The sequence below is a fragment of the Sycon ciliatum genome, chromosome 2 (assembly GCF_964019385.1).
Source record: "Sycon ciliatum chromosome 2, ocSycCili1.1, whole genome shotgun sequence".
NCBI lineage: Eukaryota > Metazoa > Porifera > Calcarea > Leucosolenida > Sycettidae > Sycon > Sycon ciliatum.
Window position 1 is genome coordinate 37,225,175 of NC_088644.1, and position 19,886 is coordinate 37,245,060.

At 48.0% G+C, this 19,886-nt stretch overlaps 1 protein-coding gene across 1 annotated transcript; it reads right to left on the reverse strand.

Moving 5' to 3' along the window:
- Nucleotides 1-8: 8 nt before the first annotated feature.
- On the reverse strand, nucleotides 9-18,265 carry LOC135809917 (protein O-mannosyl-transferase TMTC2-like). Its single transcript, XM_065323366.1, has 17 exons — nucleotides 17,865-18,265; nucleotides 16,251-16,516; nucleotides 15,611-15,781; nucleotides 14,418-14,572; nucleotides 13,080-13,413; nucleotides 12,218-12,420; nucleotides 11,522-11,645; nucleotides 7,999-8,113; nucleotides 5,884-6,031; nucleotides 5,297-5,363; nucleotides 4,672-4,727; nucleotides 3,530-3,608; nucleotides 3,135-3,256; nucleotides 2,803-2,872; nucleotides 2,426-2,549; nucleotides 723-783; nucleotides 9-428 (listed from the first exon to the last, which is right to left on the reverse strand). Exons 1-17 carry the CDS (start codon nucleotides 18,023-18,025, stop codon nucleotides 267-269), a joined length of 2,418 nt encoding a protein of 805 aa, XP_065179438.1. The 5' UTR covers nucleotides 18,026-18,265; the 3' UTR covers nucleotides 9-266.
- Nucleotides 18,266-19,886: the final 1,621 nt, after the last annotated feature.

Genomic DNA, 19,886 nt, shown 5'->3' on the forward strand with positions numbered 1-19,886 from the left:
CTGGCTGTGTTGTCTGTTACGATTGCACTGCAAGCTCGCCAACCCAAAAGTAATAGAAGCACTGAAAATCCCATTGTCGGCCACCTCACTTGAATAGTCCACTAGTATCACTTGCCAGGCAGCATAGGGAATGTCTCCTCAAGCAGTAACCTACACGTACTGCAGCCACTAGATGCAGAAACAGGCATACCATGGCTGGATTGGGCACGGTACACAAGGGGGATGGAGCCGGGGGAGTACCCAATAACTGTTATGGTCACCAAATGCTAAGATGATCTCTTTTGAAGTTTCTCCAGCTTCTGAAGGTTGGCCTTGACCAGAGAACTGCTCGGATTGATGTCCAGGGCTCGCCTATAGGCGTCGGCCGCCTCCGCATACTTATTTAACAAGTGGTAGACCGCGCCAAGATTGGAGAATGCTGTTTCAGTCTGGAAATGCAAACACGCACACACACACACACACACACACACACACACACACACACACACACACACACACACACACAGTGACACACACACACACACACACACACACACACACAGTGACACACACACACACACGTGTCAGGGGCATCCAACAAGTTGATCTAATGCCTTGGAATCTCCGGAGGTCTTGCTAACATAGTGCACTTCAGTACCATTCTGTTTGACACCTGGCATGTGTGTGTAGAATCTGCAGTCTACAAAGCACTCGTAAAGAACTTCACTCGGGCTATAACCTACCGGCTGGATCCGTGTGACTTCCTTGTAGAAGGTGATGGCCTTGTCGTATTTCTCAGCACGCCTAAAGAAAAGAGAGATCATAGTCATCATGTACACTAACCATGACGTCCAAATCACTGATCTTTGTTGTGGAGTAGCCGAGTGTCTACGATTGCATTGTATTGTATCGTGTTGTATTGTATTGAAATCAGTTCCACCGCTTCCCGAACGGGCGACAATGCACAATGTTATATATTCAACTTATATTATAAGTATATACAATGGAATACAATGGAATAGATAGGAATATTGTTTCAGGTAGTCGGACAGAAGTCATGAGCTCCTTTTGCTGGTTACAATTTACTTCCTCCGCGTCATTAAAATTGTCGCTTCCCAGAGCGATTTTTCGAAAATTATGTTGTCCACTCGAAGGGCGCAGAAATCAGCTAGAAATTGAGGCAGAGCATTGTCGACGGGCCAAGCTTTAGTTTGTGACCCCCACTTCGCTGCACTTGCAGCTAAGGTCGACGTCTTCATCAGAGTTTGAGGCAGACCCTTCAGCACTCAACAATACGCTGAACAAGACGCGCGTTCAAATTCAGGTCAAGAAACTTCGTTTTCAGGCGATCCATGCCTCCAGGTGCCAGGCGATGAAGGCAAGCTAGCATTTTTCAAGTACACTGTAACGACCTTCCAGCGGGACAGGGTAAGCAGTTCCGCACCTTCTTTCCTTGGCAAGCGCTTCGCTGATTTTGTTGATGTTTTCAGACCTGCTACCTTCGCAGCAACATGCGCCACAAGTAGCGCATTTTAGGAATTTGAGACCACTTTGTTCTTGCCATCGCCAACTTCAGCAATTCGTATTCAGGAGAGATACCAGCATTCTTATACCCGAGCTTGCAGTCTTGACAAACGCCCAGGCGAACGATGTGGGACGGCACGAACTCCAGAAAACGAAATGCGCTCTGGGGCGGAATAGTGCGGAGCGCGATGAATTCGCTTGGTGCGGAAGAGAGCTCCGACAAAGTTCGAGACCACCACGGCTTCAGTGACAAGTAGACATTGCGCAGGAAGGGTCACACCAGTGTTCAAACACAGAAAACAACGATTCCGAAAGTCTGACTAAGACGAGCCAAGTCACAAATATTGCGATGCGCGAAGCGACAATTTTAATGACGCGGAGGAAGTACAATAGTGAATGCTTGAGCAAACGCAGATCTTTACATTACCGTGACTGCTAAACGGCTTCATTGATTCCCTGGATGAAATGCTTCAGATCACACATCTTTCCAGTGTATCAGCAGGTGCATGAATTGTACAATGTACTTAACCAGGTAACAACACGCATGCTACCCAAAACACAATACTACTGGAAGTCAACAAATATTCGGCGCATATTGATTTTCGGCTATATTCGGCCTGGTCATGTTTGGGCGAAAATTTGCAGCGGCGGAAATTTTGTTTTGCAATGTTCAGTGTGGCAGTGTATACAGGCGACAGCAGTACAGGCCAACATTTGATGCGGCCGAAATGGGTTTTAGCCCTGGGAGGCCGAAACTTGAATGGGCCGAAAATTTGTAGACTTAGACGGCATAGTACAAGTATCGGCTACTCATACTCAACATCCCAACCCGCTGCAGGCCAAGGCCCTGGAGCTCTGACTGCAACCTCTCAGTGAATCGGATGAGTGATAATGATACCGTGACAACACCACAATAACCTACCGGTAGCAATCCGACAATGCCACGAGGAGTTCAGGATTAGACGTCTGCTGACTCTGCTTGAGCACTTGCTCCATCATTGCTGCACCTTCTAATCTCCGCTTGGGCTGATTGCACAGCAACACGCCTGAAATCAACAAACCCAACCATGGTAAACGTTCTCCACTGGACGGTCCGCTGTTATTAGCATTTAGATTATAATAATGCTCACGGGATGCTCAGAACTGCAATCCCATACATCTATGCAAACTACAGACCCTGAAGGGATCCGGGGCTGGGGCATAAGCCCCCCCCCCCCCCCATGCCGACCATGTTTCAATGACCTGCATTACATGGCGCCTGCATGCTCTGACAAGTGCTACATAATCATAAACACTCACCGTAATAGGTCCGTGCAGTCGGATTGCCGGGTACGGATTTATACACTGCCTCTGCATCATCCACCCGTTTCTGCCAGTGCAGAATATCGGCAAACACAGTACCAAAGAATGCCAGAACAAAAGTGATGGATAATGATATACATACCTGATAAGGCTATGCCATGCACTTTTACTACCAGCCGCACGGAATCTCCATACCGTGACACTCTTTCAAAAAATTAGCCTGACACGATGAAAGACATGCTACCAATTGTTATGAAATATCTACTGTAGCCAAAGTGACCCGTTTCGCAGAATCACAGGAATACAGTTCAGACTATGGACTACCCTACCTGCTCCGCCAGAAACTGTGCGAAAGAAACAATAGCTGGCAGATGATCCGGTTTAGCCTGCAAGGACTTGCGGTAGTTAGCCTCGGCAAGCTTTAGTTGACCTAACTTAGCATGCGCCCCACCTAGATAGCATAGTGAAGCCAGGAGAAGACAGCAAGCGATCAATACACATTGAACAATGAATATACACTGCATGGCGGAGACAATCTATTGCTTAGTTCATACTGCAGATGCCTGCGATGTTCATTCAATATTAGTGGAGGTGGTAAAAGAAGAAAGTAAACTTCATACGTCCGCCAAACCACCGGTTATACAAAAGAAGAACGTGCATTCAGTGACAGGTGAATTGGTCATGTATGTTCTTTGTCTCGTGCTTATAGTCGAGGGCAGCTTACCAAGAAGGTTGTAGATACTCTGTATCTCATAGCCGGGAGGTGCGTGGCCCAGAGCCTTCTCAAGCATAGCTAGAGCGTCCTATCAAAAGGCAGCAGACAACACACGCTTTAAAAACAACAATAAACACAGAGCGGCACTGGAAATGGCGTGTGTTGTATGAGCCACTGTCTTTCCGGGACAGTGCCCTACCGAATACGCTACCGGGTATCACACACACTCATGGGTCCTTCTTGCTACATGTGTTACATGTGTTACCATGGTTACCCCCATCCCCACCCCAATGCAAGAGTACTACTACTAATACATGAAACCAAGAGTACGCAGCTCAAACACCACGGGTTGCTGGAAGGGCAAAACTCCCGGATTACCGTGAGTGATGTAGTGGGTACAAGCCTTCAGCAGGATGCAAGCTGCAGGTCTACTGCTGCACAACTGCAGCTCAGTTCGTACGCACCAGTGCCACATCCCACCGCATGTCTGCACCAAACTGATACAATCCGGCAATTCAGTCTCTGCAACAGAAAAGTCAGGAGCTGCACACGCTTGGTTTCAAGTACTCTTGCCCATGTCTGGATGGCTATACTTGTCATGTACAGAAGATCGTTGGATGTACAATGCAAGGCAGATTACACATGTATAGGGAGATCATACATGTACATAATGTATAGTGTTGTCGACTTGTCAGAATGACCAGATGGAGAGTAATGGAAAGCAACTCAAAGTTTCTGATGCGTGAACATGGCTAACATGAATCACTAGCGCATACATAGGATGAACAAATCAACACAGTCGGCAAGCGAGGGATAGATAGTAAACCTCCGAGAGGGGCTTCTACAGAGTTGGTGACTGCACACACGGCTATACAGTGCAGTTGAAGACATTTTTGGAGGAATTGTAGGTAGTATTCTACTCTGCAACTCGCCCGAGTGGTTGCTGCCGGCTGCTTTAGCCAGCAGCAGAAGAGATACATGCAGGTTTGCGATGGCGGTGAACAGCAGATATGGTGTAAATAGACAGGTAAAGTAGCTCACATGCCATCCATGGCACTTGCATGGATTTACAACAAAAGACGATGCATCCCCTGAGTGAACTCCCACTAGGCGTGTGTATGTATGTGCAAAGCAGCAGAATTGCAACATACTTTCTGCCGCTGCTGATCTTGATAGAGCTGTCCCAGTGTGAACATACAGGATGTGACTGCAGTCGAATGGGTAACAGACAGAAACTCAATTTGTGAAATGCCCGGCTTTGAGCTCATTCCCGTGTGAACTTGTGAAATCATAAAATTATTATTATGATCTGTATGCACTGGTCTTGTTTAGTCAATGGGCACATACCAGTTTTCTGTTTCCATTTTCAATTGCGCCGATGAATGACATTGAATGATAATGTTTGTAATCTCCTGGAAGTGACTGTAAAGCTTTAGGGAACATTCGGCTGGTCCAAAACAATGTAACAAGCTGATACTACAGACTGTCTCAGGTACTCAATGTGAGTTGCATGCAGAAATCACCGGTACCAGTAGTCATATTGAGCCTAAACAATGCAGGTAACAGCAGTAGCAGCATCATACCCACCACCACCACCACCACCACCACCACCACCACCACCACCACCACCACCACCACCACCAGAAGCAAATGCTGCTACTAGGAGCACTGTCGGCAGCACTGTCACACACCTAGCAGTACTGGGTTAGGCATGAGTAACACTGGTCAGTGGTGCATCCATGAACTCGGTCTGGAGGAGTTTGTTGCCACCCTTACCAGCTGTGTTGTGACCCGTGGGATCTTTCAAACCAGTGTCAGGGATGGTGGTGCAATGGAGTAGGACCTACGGGTACATAAACAAACCCAACGAGAATGGAACCCACGTGATTATTTAAAAAGTAAGAACGGAAAGTTTAGCAAGTCTAAACTTAACACTTCGATTGGTACACTGAGTAGCATTCTTGATGCGTGGCCCGTTCAATGAAGGCAAGACTATATGTTATCCAAGCCTGGGCCTACCCTATTGGCACACCTGGACAGGCCCTGCTGTTTCCTATCTGGCCTTGATTTCTGTAGGCCTCCAAACATGATCCTCAATTTCAAACATAGTGACAAGAAACGTTGCCTTTCAAACAAATAGGTACGACTATAGTGAGCTGCGAATACGATGTACCGTACACCTGGTAAGCAGGCTTGTGTAGTGAACCGGCAAATACGGTGTACACATTGGAACTCTGAAGAATTAAATACATTTGTGCCCTTAACTATGCGTGTTCAGCCTGGCATCTATTCCAATTTAATGCTGTTATTATCTTTTTAAAGTGTTGTAGATAAGCATCCATTGCAGCAATCAGCAGCACTACCTTCTCAGCTTCGGAAGTGTTCTGCACGGTACGTAGTACGATACCAAGGTTGAGATGTGCCAGAGCCAGGCTGGGCCGACACTCAATCGCGTTGCGATACGACCTCCCGGCGCCGGGAAAGTCCTTCAGGTCTTGCAAGGTGACGCCTCTGTCACACGTAAACGCAAGAAATAGAACAAATGCATTTGAAATGGCCCGGTATAAGTGCACCAGTGGCTGCCGAATAACGTGATGCACACTGTGTTTCATATTTCGAAAGATTATTACTTTGTACAATCCCAGTCCACTCCAGCATGGAATGATGTACGAGTGCTTGACTTAACACTAAGCATATTTCTATCTGTTGTGATCTCGAACTCGTCAGTCACTGAACTGATTTTATTGTAAAGAAGACACGAACTTATAGAGTGTGAAGAAGAGTATAGCGAGATAGAGAGCGGTAGAAGGAGAGCCACTGGACAGCTGGATAGTGTATCAATAAGCGCACGAGGGGAAGGCTAGACAGTATGTCTCTAGACATCAATAGGTATTGTACGAAAGGCCAGTCAATAGTACTAAGGAGTGAAGTCAACCACAACACAGACAATAGCTTCAGACAATCATGACAGGCATGATACGGATGATATAACATCTCCCCTTTCAAGCAAAGAGTGAAAACAGAGGGCAAAGAGGCCAAATAGAACTGGAGCATTTGATACTAGAGCCAGCAGAGAAAGAGCGCAACCATGCGTTATGTGGAAGGAGTGTGAGCACAAAGAGCAAGACGCAGAGATCAGAGTGCGACTCTACGAGTACAGAATACGAGTAGAAAGTACGTGGAGTTACCCTAAGAATGGACAGTCCATGTCAGCATCGCACTCACGGACAGCATGACTGTTTGGTGCTGTGGTGGTACTTACAGTAACACAACCCACGGATTTCTGACTTGTGTCACGGTGGCGCTGTTGCACGTTGACACACGCGGAAGTGACCTAGTTTCTTGCAAGTCTTTGTCTGTAGCTGGGCAATCACGCCGAGGGTGAGCTGCACCACCACAGACTCGATGGATCGTTACTACACTGAGGCAACGATGTCGGAGGTCGAACAGTACGATGAGTTGTCTGAGGTTTCCGCCGCGTTTGCGAGGGGCGGTGAACCCGGGAGAGACTTGCGGAGCGCCATCTCTGTCCTCTCCGTTCGCAGGTAAGTTTCGGCCTGCTCGACAGTTGTGGTAGCGGTCTGAGGCGCTTGACGGAGGAGGAAGACTTGGGCATCGGCCGGGAGGGCCACGATCAGTTGTTCTCGAACGAGGAGGTCATCGACGTCGTCTGAGGACTATGCAGGAGCTGCAATGAGACTTACACGAGGAGCTGCGACCGGTAGGAACGCGGAGGCAGGGAGGCTGCTTAGAGGCAGACGGACGGATTCTGCTTAGAGGCAGACGGACGGTTTCTGCAATGAGGCAGACGGACGGTTTCTGGAATGAGGCAGACGGACGGTTTCTGCAATGAGCCAGAATTGCTAGAGAGAGCCTGAGTGAGAGGGCTAAAACGGGTAAAGAGGAGTACAGTTTGAGGACTACATTGCAAGCAACTCGGCTGGATTCGTAATCAAGCCGCTTCTGACACCATGTTGTGATCTCGAACTCGTCAGTCACTGAACTGATTTTATTGTAAAGAAGACACGAACTTATAGAGTGTGAAGAAGAGTATAGCGAGATAGAGAGCGGTAGAAGGAGAGCCACTGGACAGCTGGATAGTGTATCAATAAGCGCACGAGGGGAAGGCTAGACAGTATGTCTCTAGACATCAATAGGTATTGTACGAAAGGCCAGTCAATAGTACTAAGGAGTGAAGTCAACCACAACACAGACAATAGCTTCAGACAATCATGACAGGCATGATACGGATGATATAACACTATCTACTTCTACTTTGTGTTCTACTGCAAGTTGGAACAGCACACAGGACTGTCAACACAATATAGCCTCATCAAGTCGATATCCACACACAGCTTTCTCCACAGTTGGCTATATCTCCATCTCCTATACAATAACATGGCAGGGTGGCATGCACGCACACATTGCATTGCCGGTGGATGTGCCACCGCCGCCGGGAGACATCAGCTCAGACTCACAGGTTGTAGTGGGCATCGGCCATGTTTGAGCGGTGCTTGAGAGCATTCCTGTAGGCGTCCACTGCACCGTGCGTGTCGCCTTTGCCTTTCAGGATGTTTGCCAAATTGCCCCATGCTGAACAGAAGATGATACGCCAACCGTAATGCAATCGTGACGCGAGTTGAGAAGTGCATGCATGTACCATGTGCTGTGTGTATTGTGCTTGGCTTAGAATTACCGTACTTTCGGCAATACTGGCCGAGGCACTTAGTAGCCGAAAATTTCACCCAATTCCAAAAATTCCACACAGAAAGCCCTGAAATGATGTGGCACTTATTTCAGACAGGAGTAAGAAGAAAAGAGCACACCCAGCCCCAATTTCAGAAAATACAGTCATAGCAAGAGTGCTCCAACAATTATATGGACAATGCAATCGCCCAAGTCAAGCTCATGAGGCATGACTCATATGCAACATAACAATACCCGGGTATACCAGTATTATGCAAGAGACAACGTTAACTTTAAAATGTTACACCTCAACAGGCCTTCTCCTCAGGTGTGAGTGCGTGTATATGTGTATGTGTGCGTGTGTGTGAGTGAGTGTGCGTGTGTGTGCGTGTGTGTGTGTGTGTGTGTGTGTGTGTGTGTGTGTGTGTGTGTGTGTGTGTGTGTGTGTGTGTGTGTGTGTGTGTGTGTGTGTGTGTGTGTGTGTGTGTGTGTGTGTGTGTGTGTGTAGGGTGTGCATAGGTAACTGTCTTGGCCGTTTTATGCCGATGTACTCCGTGTGGTGTAGACCAGGTTTGCATTGATGGTCGATTCACATGGCTTCGCCAGTTGTGTGGATTAGACAGTTATCTGGCGCAAGTCTTGATCTGTCTCATTCAGATCTTGTTCGCTATCAGTGCTATAAGAGAAAATCTGTGGGTGCACATCCAGTGCATTTGCAGATTTGCATGCTTCTCTTGCGACGGGCGTATACATGGTACATGGTGGTACATGGTGGTACATGGTGTGTGTGTGTGTGTGTGTGTGTGTGTGTAGTGACTGTGTGTGTGTGTGTGTGTGTGTGTGTGTGTGTAGTGATGATGGCATGGTGGCGGAGGTGCGTGTGCCTGGAGGTGTCACGGATGAAATTCGTGTGGAGAACGGCCTGAGGCAGGGGTGTGTAATGGCCCCAATCCTCTTTAACCTCTATCTGGCTCTGGTGGTTGAACGTTGGCGGTCTGTTCTCGCTGATCGTGACCCAGACATTGGCATCCAATTTCACTATCGCTTGGATGGCCAGTTATTCAACCCAGCAAGACGAACCCGTACCTATCAGCAGACCGCTGTTGTTGATGTTGAGTATGCGGACGATGCAAACTTTGTAGTTGGTTCGCGGGAGCATGCTGTGTTGGCCTTGACGGCGTTCCAGGATGTTTCTGCTGAATTTGGCCTCACTGTGAGTATACCCAAGACCAAGTTTATGGTGGCTGGTGTTGGTTTTACTTCAGTTGACACTGCTGGCATTCCGCTTCATGGACAGGTGGTGGAAAATGTTTCCTCCTTCGTTTATCTGGGTTCTGTCATCACTCCGGATGCGCGTTCTGCAGGAGACGTTTCGAGGCGTTTGTCACTCGCCTCGCGTGCCTTTGGATCGCTTCAGGATGTGTTTGATAATCGTGATCTTTCACTCCATGTGAAGCGCCGATTGTATAACGCCTGTGTGATGACAGTGCTACTGTATGCTTCTGAGTGCTGGTGCCCTTTGCAGGGTGACCTCCGGCGCCTCGATAGTTTCCACCACCAATGCATCCGTAGCATCTTGTGTGTTTCGCGAACACAACAGTGGGAGGAACGCATCACCAATGAGCAGCTCCGAGAGATGTGGGGTGATCCATCGCTATTGTCCTCCCGGCTTCGGAAGCGGAGGCTTGAATGGCTTGGCCATGTGGCCCGCATGTCGGATGTTCGTGTGCCCAAGCAGCTGTTGTTTGGCTTCCTACCGTCGCCTCGGCCTGCGTGTGGTCCCCGTCGTCGCTGGAGGGATGTGATTTCGGCTGATCTTCGGCACATCGGCATTGAACATCTAGCTTGGTATGGGATTGCTCAGGATCGATCTACCTGGCGGGTGTCTGCCGTTGGGCCGAGCCTCGGCGGTCCTTCCCATGATCAATCTCAACGGGTGGACTGTCTTATCTGCCACCGTTCGTTTCGTCGGCCAGGTGACAAAGCAAGACACAAGTGTAGCGCAGAACGAAGTCTCCCCATCCAGGAACAGTGTGGTGCTGTGCAGTGTGGTACATGCAGGAGGTGGTTTCACTCTCGTGGTGGCTTGCGTGTACATCATTGTTTGCCCCTGGAACCATCGGAAGCGTCCGCGCCGGCATCACCTATTCCGCTCAACGTCCCAGCTTCTCTCTTGTGTGTGACATGCAATCGGCAGTTCAAGTCAGTGCCTGGTTTCAGACGTCACAAGTGCGACCGTGGCCATCGAGCAACCAAGTCTGATAGAGCGTCGTATGGTGTTCGCTGTTCTCGCTGCAGCCGTCAGTTCCGTCGACAGAGTGACCTGAGTCGTCATCTCCGTTTCTGCTCCTGACAATGACTCTGGCTCCTTTCGGAGTGGTGTGGCCCTTGTGGCAACCAAGCTACAGTAGTAGTAGTAGTGTAGTGACTACACCCAATTTCCAAAACTTGCTCCGATCGCTTCGATTTTGGTCTCATTCCATTCTCCCAGGCGTAGTACATAGGAAATCTGTAAGTATTATTCGAATCGGCCCAGCCATTCTTGAGTTATAGTGAGTTGAAGTGCGCCAAGTTGGACTTTTGCTGGAAACAAAAATGAATGGGAGTGATGGGAGAATCGAGAACGACCGCACAGTCCGTGCATGCAGTACAGTGTACAGTGCACACGCCTCGTCACTCGAACTGCGCGTACGAAATTGCATACTTAGGTATGCTGGCGCAGAACAAATTCGCTCGTAGAGGAAGACTAAAGCGTCTCACCGCCTTGTAATTTCACATGGTCAGTAGTTTTTCGACGCTGAAGACGATGGAATAGTCCGCGACGCTGCGACCCGACCAGAACAACCCGAAATTCATACCCTGAAAAAGCGCTGAGCGCAGAGCTCCTAAATTTTGTCGTATGGAAACGGGACTTCGGGTCTCAAGGGCACGAACATCTCCTCTCTCAGATAAAGCAATTCACTCGATGCGATATTCTACAATTTGACCTGGCCACGCCGAAATGCACTGCCTTGTCGGATTCTCCCATCGGAAGTATAGAAACTTGTTTCCAAAAAATCAGCGTCTGGGTGCGAGGGAGTAAAGTCACTAGTGTGTGTGTGTGTGTGTGTGTGTGTGTGTGTGTGTGTGTGTGTGTGTGTATGTGTGTGTGTGTGTGTGTGTGTGTGTGTGTGTGTGTGTGTGTGTGTGTGTGTGTGTGTGTGTGTGTGTGTGTGTGTGTGTGTGTGTGTGTGTGTGTGTACATGAGCCAACAATGACGCCATGCATGTAGTATTGTACTCACACAGGCAGTAAAAACCAACAGCAGTGTACTACCTTTGGCGGGGTTGTACGGTATTCCAGATCGGTACAGAGACTCTTCGTTTTGCCAGTCAGCATTGCGTTGCCATGTTCGCATTGACAGTGCTAATAGTACTACTGCTATGCATGCTGTGAACATCTGAGCAGGATCACAAGCAATTGTAGCACTCAGTAATCAGGCGCGTGCCCCGTATGGGTTCCTGGGTGCCCGGAACCCCCCCCCTTTTTTCCGCTCAAAATGCAGGATTTTGCTTCATTTTTTGAAATTTTTCCCGGGGGAGGCCCCCGGAACCCCCCCCCCCTTGAAGGGCACCGGTGCACGCGCCCGGTAATAATATCAAGGCTCTCAAGGCACATGGTTACGGATTGTAAGTTGCTGGTTTGTCTCCTCCTTTGCCTTCTTCGCCTTTTATTTGTATTCTTTTATCTGTTTTACTGCTGTGGTTGGCTTTCACCCTTGTCTCAGTTTTACTGGCCGTCATCATGATGTGCCATGAGATAATGATATAAATACAAAAAAAAACAAAAAAAAGTTGTTGTTCTTCCATTCACACGGAGGAGAAGAAGACAAAGGCAGTGCGAGTATTCGCACAGTTTACCATGAATACCTTGGGTCAGATTTCAGCGAGCACAATTGTAATTGTAACTTGTAAGCTACTGCCCCAATGATACAAATGAGCATGTCTCTCCACAAATTCCATCGATTCTTACCGAGCGATGGGCTTTCATGAAGGAGAGGTTGCGCACACGCTGCATGCCGACAGCCACCAGTAGACAGTAGCCCATGCTAGGGATGTAGAGCACTCGCTCTGCCAGAACAAATCCGACGTAGAAGAAGAGATTCGACGCCGGTATGAAGGGCAGGGCGGCCAAGAGGATGGACACGGTGAGCGAGGAATGCGCTTTCCAGCGACCTGGTTGATTGATGTAGCCGAATGGATAAAGAGCACCACAAAACGATGATGAACACAAGTGAATAAGCAACGGGTGTAAGTAGGCAAGGACAAGTGGAAGCAAGCGCAGTTCAACATACTGCAAGTCACAATGTACTCACACCACCATGCTACAGCCAACACACTCTGTTGGGAGCTAATACTAACAGCTACCATGGCACTGTATTGATGACATCATCACATATATTCAAATGGTGCTGCCGGAGTAAAAACTAAAGTTTCCCATCACCACATTACATTGCACTATGGGAATGCGGCGCAGAGGGTTCGTACTCAAGTCAGCATTTTGGCAAACAGCTAGCATAGGATAAACACTGAAGTCAGAACACTGCGTTTGTTCGGCCTCTTCCCACCTCATTGTCAAGGTACACTATCCATCAGTATGTATAGTGTGTCGCAACTGAATGGAGCGGAGAATGTGGTTTCTCGTTTTAATCTCAATTGCCGACGGATGGGCAATCTCACTCATGCGCTACATGGGAACTGTTTTTATTGTGCATGTCTGTAAATATGCTGACGCCTGATCATGGAGTGGCAGTGTTGTTCCATGGAAACAGAAACTGGATAGTTCTTCACCTGCCCGGTATACAGATGCATAATATCTTTCAAAGTGTACTGACCTGTGTTTCCCACAATAGCCATGTAGGCCAGCGCTAGAAGCACTGCATAGAAGATGAGGGTAATAGTATTACGTGCATCGCCAAGGCCCTCCACCAACGGCACTGCATCCATGGACCAGTCGAAGCTCAGGGCACGCGGGCACAGCAGCAGAATGGCGTTTAGGGCCGGCAAGTGGGAGAAGGTGAGAAACCGGGTCAGCGTGGAGTTGCTGCTGGCGGCCGGGTTGTCTGAGCTCGAGAAGGAAGGCGCCTGGCCACCCATCACCGACACTCTCCATGCAAGCAGGAGAAGACCGCCAAGAAACAGGGCGAAGCAGCGCATGATGAGTCCTTTCTGTAATCGCAACATGTAAAACAATACACACTCTAATCAGCATCAGTCAACTGCTCCAGTCGCAGCTATAGAGGTTATGCAGATGATGTCATGGTTATGCAGATGATGTCATGGTTATGCAGATGATGTCATGGTGGTGAGTCAGCGGAATACACCGCTTATGGGGAGGGGGGGGGGGGTATCAGGGATGAATTTATTGTCATATTTTTGCATAGCAGTTTCTGCTATGCAAATGCACAATTGTATAGCAGTCTTTGATTTTGATTAGCAATTTTCTTTGAAGGTTGGGTGCTTACCACATTGTCCTTCGTGTGAGTGATGCCTGAAAGCCCATTTGCAAAAAAAACGACTGAATGATACATGTGCACGCAGATTGAGAGTGCCTGCACCACATACACTGCACTGTATGCATGTTACTTGACAGCACAGTCTAGTCTGTATGTATCGCAGTTGTCATGCGTGTCACGGTGACTTTTGAGTAGCCGCAGTAGATCGATTTTGCATCGCAAACTGCGATGCAATACAGGATAAAATCATCACTGGGTATGTATACAGTGTGAGTCAGAGGTTTCCATTGTTTTGTTTGAGCTAGTACCTCGCCGTGCTGCGACTTTTCCTAAGCTTCCCAACCGATGATGTCATCACATAACCTCAATACTGGGTTAAATCATGGCAGGCATACATCAGTGGATTGTCATGGTCAGTACCATGCACTAAGTTAGTAATATCAGGCTCGTGCGCCGGTGCCCTTCAAGGGGGGGGGGGGGTTCCGGGGTGCCTCCCCGTGAAAAATTTTCAAAAAATGAAGCAAAATCCTGCATTTTGAGCGAAAAAAGGGGGTTCCGGGCACCCAGGAACCCATACGGGGCACGCGCCTGAGTATTGCCAAAGAAATGCTCCAAGAGGTTTCAGAGCCTTTCAGTAATGACTGAACATTCCCTGGTTAGTTAACCGTCTACACACACACACACACACACACACACACGCACTGTAACTGAACTCACTTTTTTGAAGATGTGCAGCAGGCTGGGCAGTTGTAGTATGCTTTCGTTGACGAGTGCATCGTAGAGCACGCACACGCCCAGCACAGTGATGCCAATCTCCTTGGTCAGCATAGCCATGGCCGTTGAGACCAGGACAGACACGTACAGTAGCAATGCTGTACACCGGAGCAGCACAACAGGATAATGCAGTACTAGCGTTACATGACCATGCAATACACTGCCCGGCAATGGGCCGGCACAGTGCAACTGCAAAGCAATTATGTTGTAGCTGTAAGTAATTTTGTCTCTACTACAGTCCATTTCAAAACTATAGACGTGTAGGGTTTTTGAAATATTTCAAATTTGGCTGGACCTTTTTGAGAATAGTTTTCGGAATATTGCTCAGGTCCGCTCCACAATTACTCTCATATAGTTTCTAAACGATTGGATAACAGACGCCCAATTTGGAAAAATGTATGCACAAAGTGATCACAGATTTATGTGGTATAGATGCTGGCATAACGGTTTTTGCCTAGGTACGCGTCTATAGTTTTGAAATGGACTGTAGTACTATACATGTACTGCATAGATCTACAGTACATGTAAGTAATTATGTCATAGTTGTAAGCAATTATGTCATAGTTGTAAGCAATTATGACTGTTATACTTGACAAGTACCGTACTTCCCCGAATACTAATCACACCTACTCACACTAAACTTCAGGGCTGACCAAAGGGGTGTGACTTACACGTACAATCGAGCATGACTTACTACTGGAGCGAATATATTGGAAAACTATGGTTCAGACTTGAAAATGGGGGTGCGACTTATCATCGAGCTCAACTGACAATCGGGAAAATACGGTAGTTGTAGGAAATATGTCATCGGTGCTCTCCTGGGGCTGGTATCCTGTTCTGTTACTTGTGACTTATCTGCACATTAAAAAGTTACATGTTTAAAATACGGCTAGTGCAAGGCCAAAAGAAAGAGTCGTGATCATCAAATCGTCAAGGGCCGGGAGGAAGCCGTGCAGAGATGTGCCTTCCCATATCCAGGAACATGCATAGCACACAGTGACACAGCATACTGCAGCAGGGCTGGAATAGGACGGGTCCTACTTTGGCTCTCCCCCCCCCCCGAAACCCTGCGTCATGTAGCATAACAGGGCATATAGCATCAATCATCTAGTGCTAGCTATTCTGCACGCCCTTACTTTGACCCGTGGGCGCTTGCGAGTGCTTCAGGATTCGGTGAAAGAAGGCGAAAGCAAGGAGAAAGAAGAGTGCCGAGCCTACGTCTGCTCTTCCCACCAGACCGGCAACAGCCTCTGTGTGTACCGGGTGCACGGCAAACAAAATGCTCGCCAAGAACGCCACCTGGAAGCCTGCAGTGTGGTGCGCGGGGAGAAAGGACAGTGTGCAATGTGAAATGCACGTTATGCCGGGATAGGTGCAACATAGAAATGGACGAGTGTCTGTAGTGCTAGGGTTGTTGTATTCAAGGGGTTGGACTTCACTTTTCACAACACTACTTAGCACACTATGCAAGCTCAGACGTCAGGGCCGTCGGACACGGTACGGTCACTACGGTATTGACCGTACCACTCTTTGTCCCAGTTACCCCGTGAATCAATAAAATACACTGATCTGGACTCTTAATTTCCAATTTTTTCAGCTCAGCCACCCCTCCCTCCACGAGTAAACTGTACATGTACTTCAGATGGCTGACCGTACCACACTAAAATACCTTCCGACGCGCCTGGACGTGGTGCTGAAATATGAAGATATCGGTATGTGCTCCACCCAGTCTAAAATCATGCACACCTGGTACTTTTAAAGGTCAAATCATAATACCTGCTGTGTTCTTGGGCAATAGCAAGGTGCAAACCAGCATGAAGAGAGAACTGACGGCTGCATGCAGCAAGACGTTGACCAAGTGGTAGGAGAAGCCGCTCGCAACTCCGGACACGGCATAGTTGAGGCGGAAGGAGAGCACGCACAGTGGCCGGTATGAGCGATGACTGCCGCTGTGCACCAGCGGCGTTCCCCAGAAGTCGTTGAAGAGAAGGTTGGAGATAGGTGTCTCGGGAAGCAAATCTCGATTCTTCAAAATGGCTCGGCTGTAGAAAAGAATGCAGTACGCCACACTATCAGGTTCTCCTGTCATGGGAATTAGGCCGGCACAGGTAAGTGCAACAATGAGTACATGCCTGCGACATCATGACATCACGACGGTTCCTTCGATGGGTGAACCAAAGTTCATGAGTTTCTAGAGAATGCAAAGCAGAGTGGCTATCATAGTACATTGTACTGGGATGTTCAGCCAATGTAATCATGGATAAAAGGAAGGACAAAAATGTCTCAGTACTCCTTGCCAGTTTCGTGCCATGTTGTCGCACTAGCTGACTGTATATGATCCGGTTACATTGGTGAACAGTCACTGTAAAAGCCATTATTCTAACGAGGCGCATATATAACGATTTCCCAAAATTGACTAGTTTACGTGTACCAAAGGTAACGATTCTCACTCATTCTCAGTGCTCAATAGGACAGTATATGTATCGATTTCTGTATAACGATTTCTATTTTAACGACAGATTTCTCCTCGTTAACTCGTTAGAGTTAGCACCTCGTTAAATATATATATATATATAGTGGCTTTTACAGTGGTCATAACTCGTAACATTTTTATCCTTCCTTTTATCCAATACATTGTATTTTTTAATTGAACACTGCGACTGTTAACCAATTACATGTACATGTAACCAGCAACACAGGAGTCTCTTCGTGCCAATTGTGTGGTGCTGAACATGATCATTGTTACATTGAATTATAATTTAATAATATTTGCTTTGTTTTCCTAGCTTACTATTGCCGTGACTGGCTCAACGCCCTTGTCTCAGGGGATTCTGTCCCTGCATTAGCTATGCTTGTCACATGCTATGAGATTGTGTCTAATAATAATAATAATAATAATAAGCATGCAGCACACCATTCGAAGGCATGCTGAAATCGTATGCTTGTGTTGAAACTGGCAGCCTATCAAACATTTTGTGAGTCCATGTGCTCATGTAGTACTGTTGCGGACATTGAACTCCGTTGAGAAATCAAGCGGCCACAGGCCGCTGGCCATGCAGCCGTGAGCACTGCTGGTCCATTTCCGCAGTGTTACAGCGTGTGTACAAGCTAAGCAAGGAAGGGCGCCCGCTCATTCCACCGGATTTCTAAGTCCAGACCAGTACATGTGTATCACTGTACTGCACATAATTGTGAATCCGCTATTCTGGAACCTACACATGTCCTATACAATTATGTAGAGTTACTGCACTGCAGCTAGCTGGAGAAATAATTATGAGATGTTCTTTTTACGAAAGCAGTGCCCATCCTATCATAATGAATTATTATCAATGGCACCGCAATGGAATGCTGAGCAGTGTGTAAATAATTAATTACATTCAGTCTACGTACCTATCGTCGTAAACGAAACCAGCCGAGAGGGTGTTGGCATAAACAGCGAACGCTACGCAGCTCACAAACCCGTACGCCAGCAATCTGTTCCGTGCGCTGGGCTCGTCCGCTTGTTGTGGCGGCGAGGACGTCCGGTGACTTCTCCCACCCCTCTCCGCCATGACCAGATGATCATGGAAGGGTCAGATTCCGGAACGCATGCCCCAGGGCGAAGAACAATTCATTGCCACAAGACCACGTTACATGACATTGTATTTACATGCAGCAAATATTTTGTTTATGGTCGCTAGCTGCATGCTGAGGTTTTTCACTTCATTTTATCCACTGGGTCCGGGTGCACTTCGGAAATCCCCCACGTGATTGGCAAGAGGCGATAAAAGCAACCGTCTGCCTCTAGCTCTGTGGCTGTGTGTGTGTGTGCACAGCTAGCTAGCTCTGCAGATTCAATGTTTACCTGGCTGTAGCCTTTACTTGTACAAGTAAGTTGTAGCCTATGTTACAGTTAGGTGATTGTGTTGACTTTCATTGAAGAACAACCTCTTGACAGTCTTGTGAATCACGTGAGCTAGTGTTGTTATCGGAGGGCGCTCGAACAACTCAAAGCTCCCCTGCATCTGGCCCCTGCATCCTGTACCATGTAGACTACATGGCTGTACTTCAAAGTACCTTTTTTTTAAAAGAAGTTTAGTAGGTCTTGTCATGTTGGCTTGGGTTGGCCAAGAGCTCTGCTCTGCTCAGGGCGCTGGACGTATGCACCTCAGCAATAGTCGGCAGTGTCAGATAACATGATTGTTGAGTGGTGACAAAGAGGTAGCGACATGTGTACACAGTGACAGGCTGTGTGCTGAGATTCTCTATTGCTCTAGATTGCCCAGACTTTGGGAAAGATCAGTTTGTCTAGTGCGACAGTGAGTCGTCAAATACCAGTAGTAGTACAGTACTTTGAAAACCATTCCCTGGTCTAGTGCCCCAGAAATAATTTGCTGAATTATACAGATGGGAACCGGAACCATCCACGAATGTGCATCATTCATGATGTGGTCATGAGTGTATTAAGTACTATTAGTTTACAGAACGTATTGGCAGCAGCCAGAGTCCTGTCACAGAGCATGCAGCCCTGAACTTACTGCACAAAAACAAAAGAAAGGGCATTTGATTGGAGGACCCAACATTTTGTTAACCTTAAACTGAGATGAGCCTATTGCTGGCGTAAAACCTGTTTAAAGATTGCTGTCATGTCCGTGGTTACTGCATTGGTTGCGTGTGGGAGAGCAATGCATCGGCAAGCTGCTTTTGGAATAGACCGTAAGCTTGATCAGGGCTGGCAAGCTGGAACTGTTCCACGCAAACCGGCAGCGCAACGTAGCCCAATGACTGCAACTCGACCAGGGAGAACAACGCACTGCTTACGACATGGCGAGTGTCTACAGAGAGGCCGGATTTTAATGATGATGACGATGGTGATGACGATGATGATGGCTCGTTCATCACAGCAAAGTGACACGCATTCAACAGGACAATGGCCACGGCATGCACGTCACAGCCGATGAACTCGGCCTGGTTCAACGTCAAGCCAGCTCGGCCCAAGAGAACGTCTTTGCTGACCGGCGAGCCATCGGTGTCGGTGCATAGAAGAACAGGGACGGGAACGCCGCTGCGGGTACTGACATGAGTGACGACGGAATCACAATCCCTGTAACTCTCCAAACATTGCCAAAGGCTTACCGGTATGGTTGATGCCAGCGACGGCGAGGGAAGCAGTTCCTGTGTGATATGAGCAGGAATGCCGGAGACAAGAGCGCCGTTGAGTAGCAACCGCAGTTCCACCTCCTGTTGCCGCAAGACAAGCAAGTCGCCAGAGGCAGGCAATGCCGGCGACATACACCGTTGCATTGTTGCATATAGACATGCGGCTACTGACAAGGCCAGGTCACCGTTGGTGCGCTTCACAACCAACGAGAACCATGACCGATCCTGCGAGAGATGAATGATTTCCGTGCAGTACCTGCTGAGAAAGTCCCG

Excerpts from the sequence above, each read along its gene's own strand:
- LOC135809917 (XM_065323366.1), bottom strand. The coding sequence starts at position 18,025 with ATGGCGGAGAGGGGTGGGAGAAGTCACCGGACGTCCTCGCCGCCACAA. Across the intron at positions 6,032-7,998 it reads GCCGATGCCCACTACAACCT|AGGCGTCACCTTGCAAGACC; the intron begins GTGAGTCTGAGC and ends TACGTGTGACAG. Across the intron at positions 2,873-3,134 it reads CACAGTTTCTGGCGGAGCAG|AAACGGGTGGATGATGCAGA; the intron begins GTAGGGTAGTCC and ends CTGCACTGGCAG.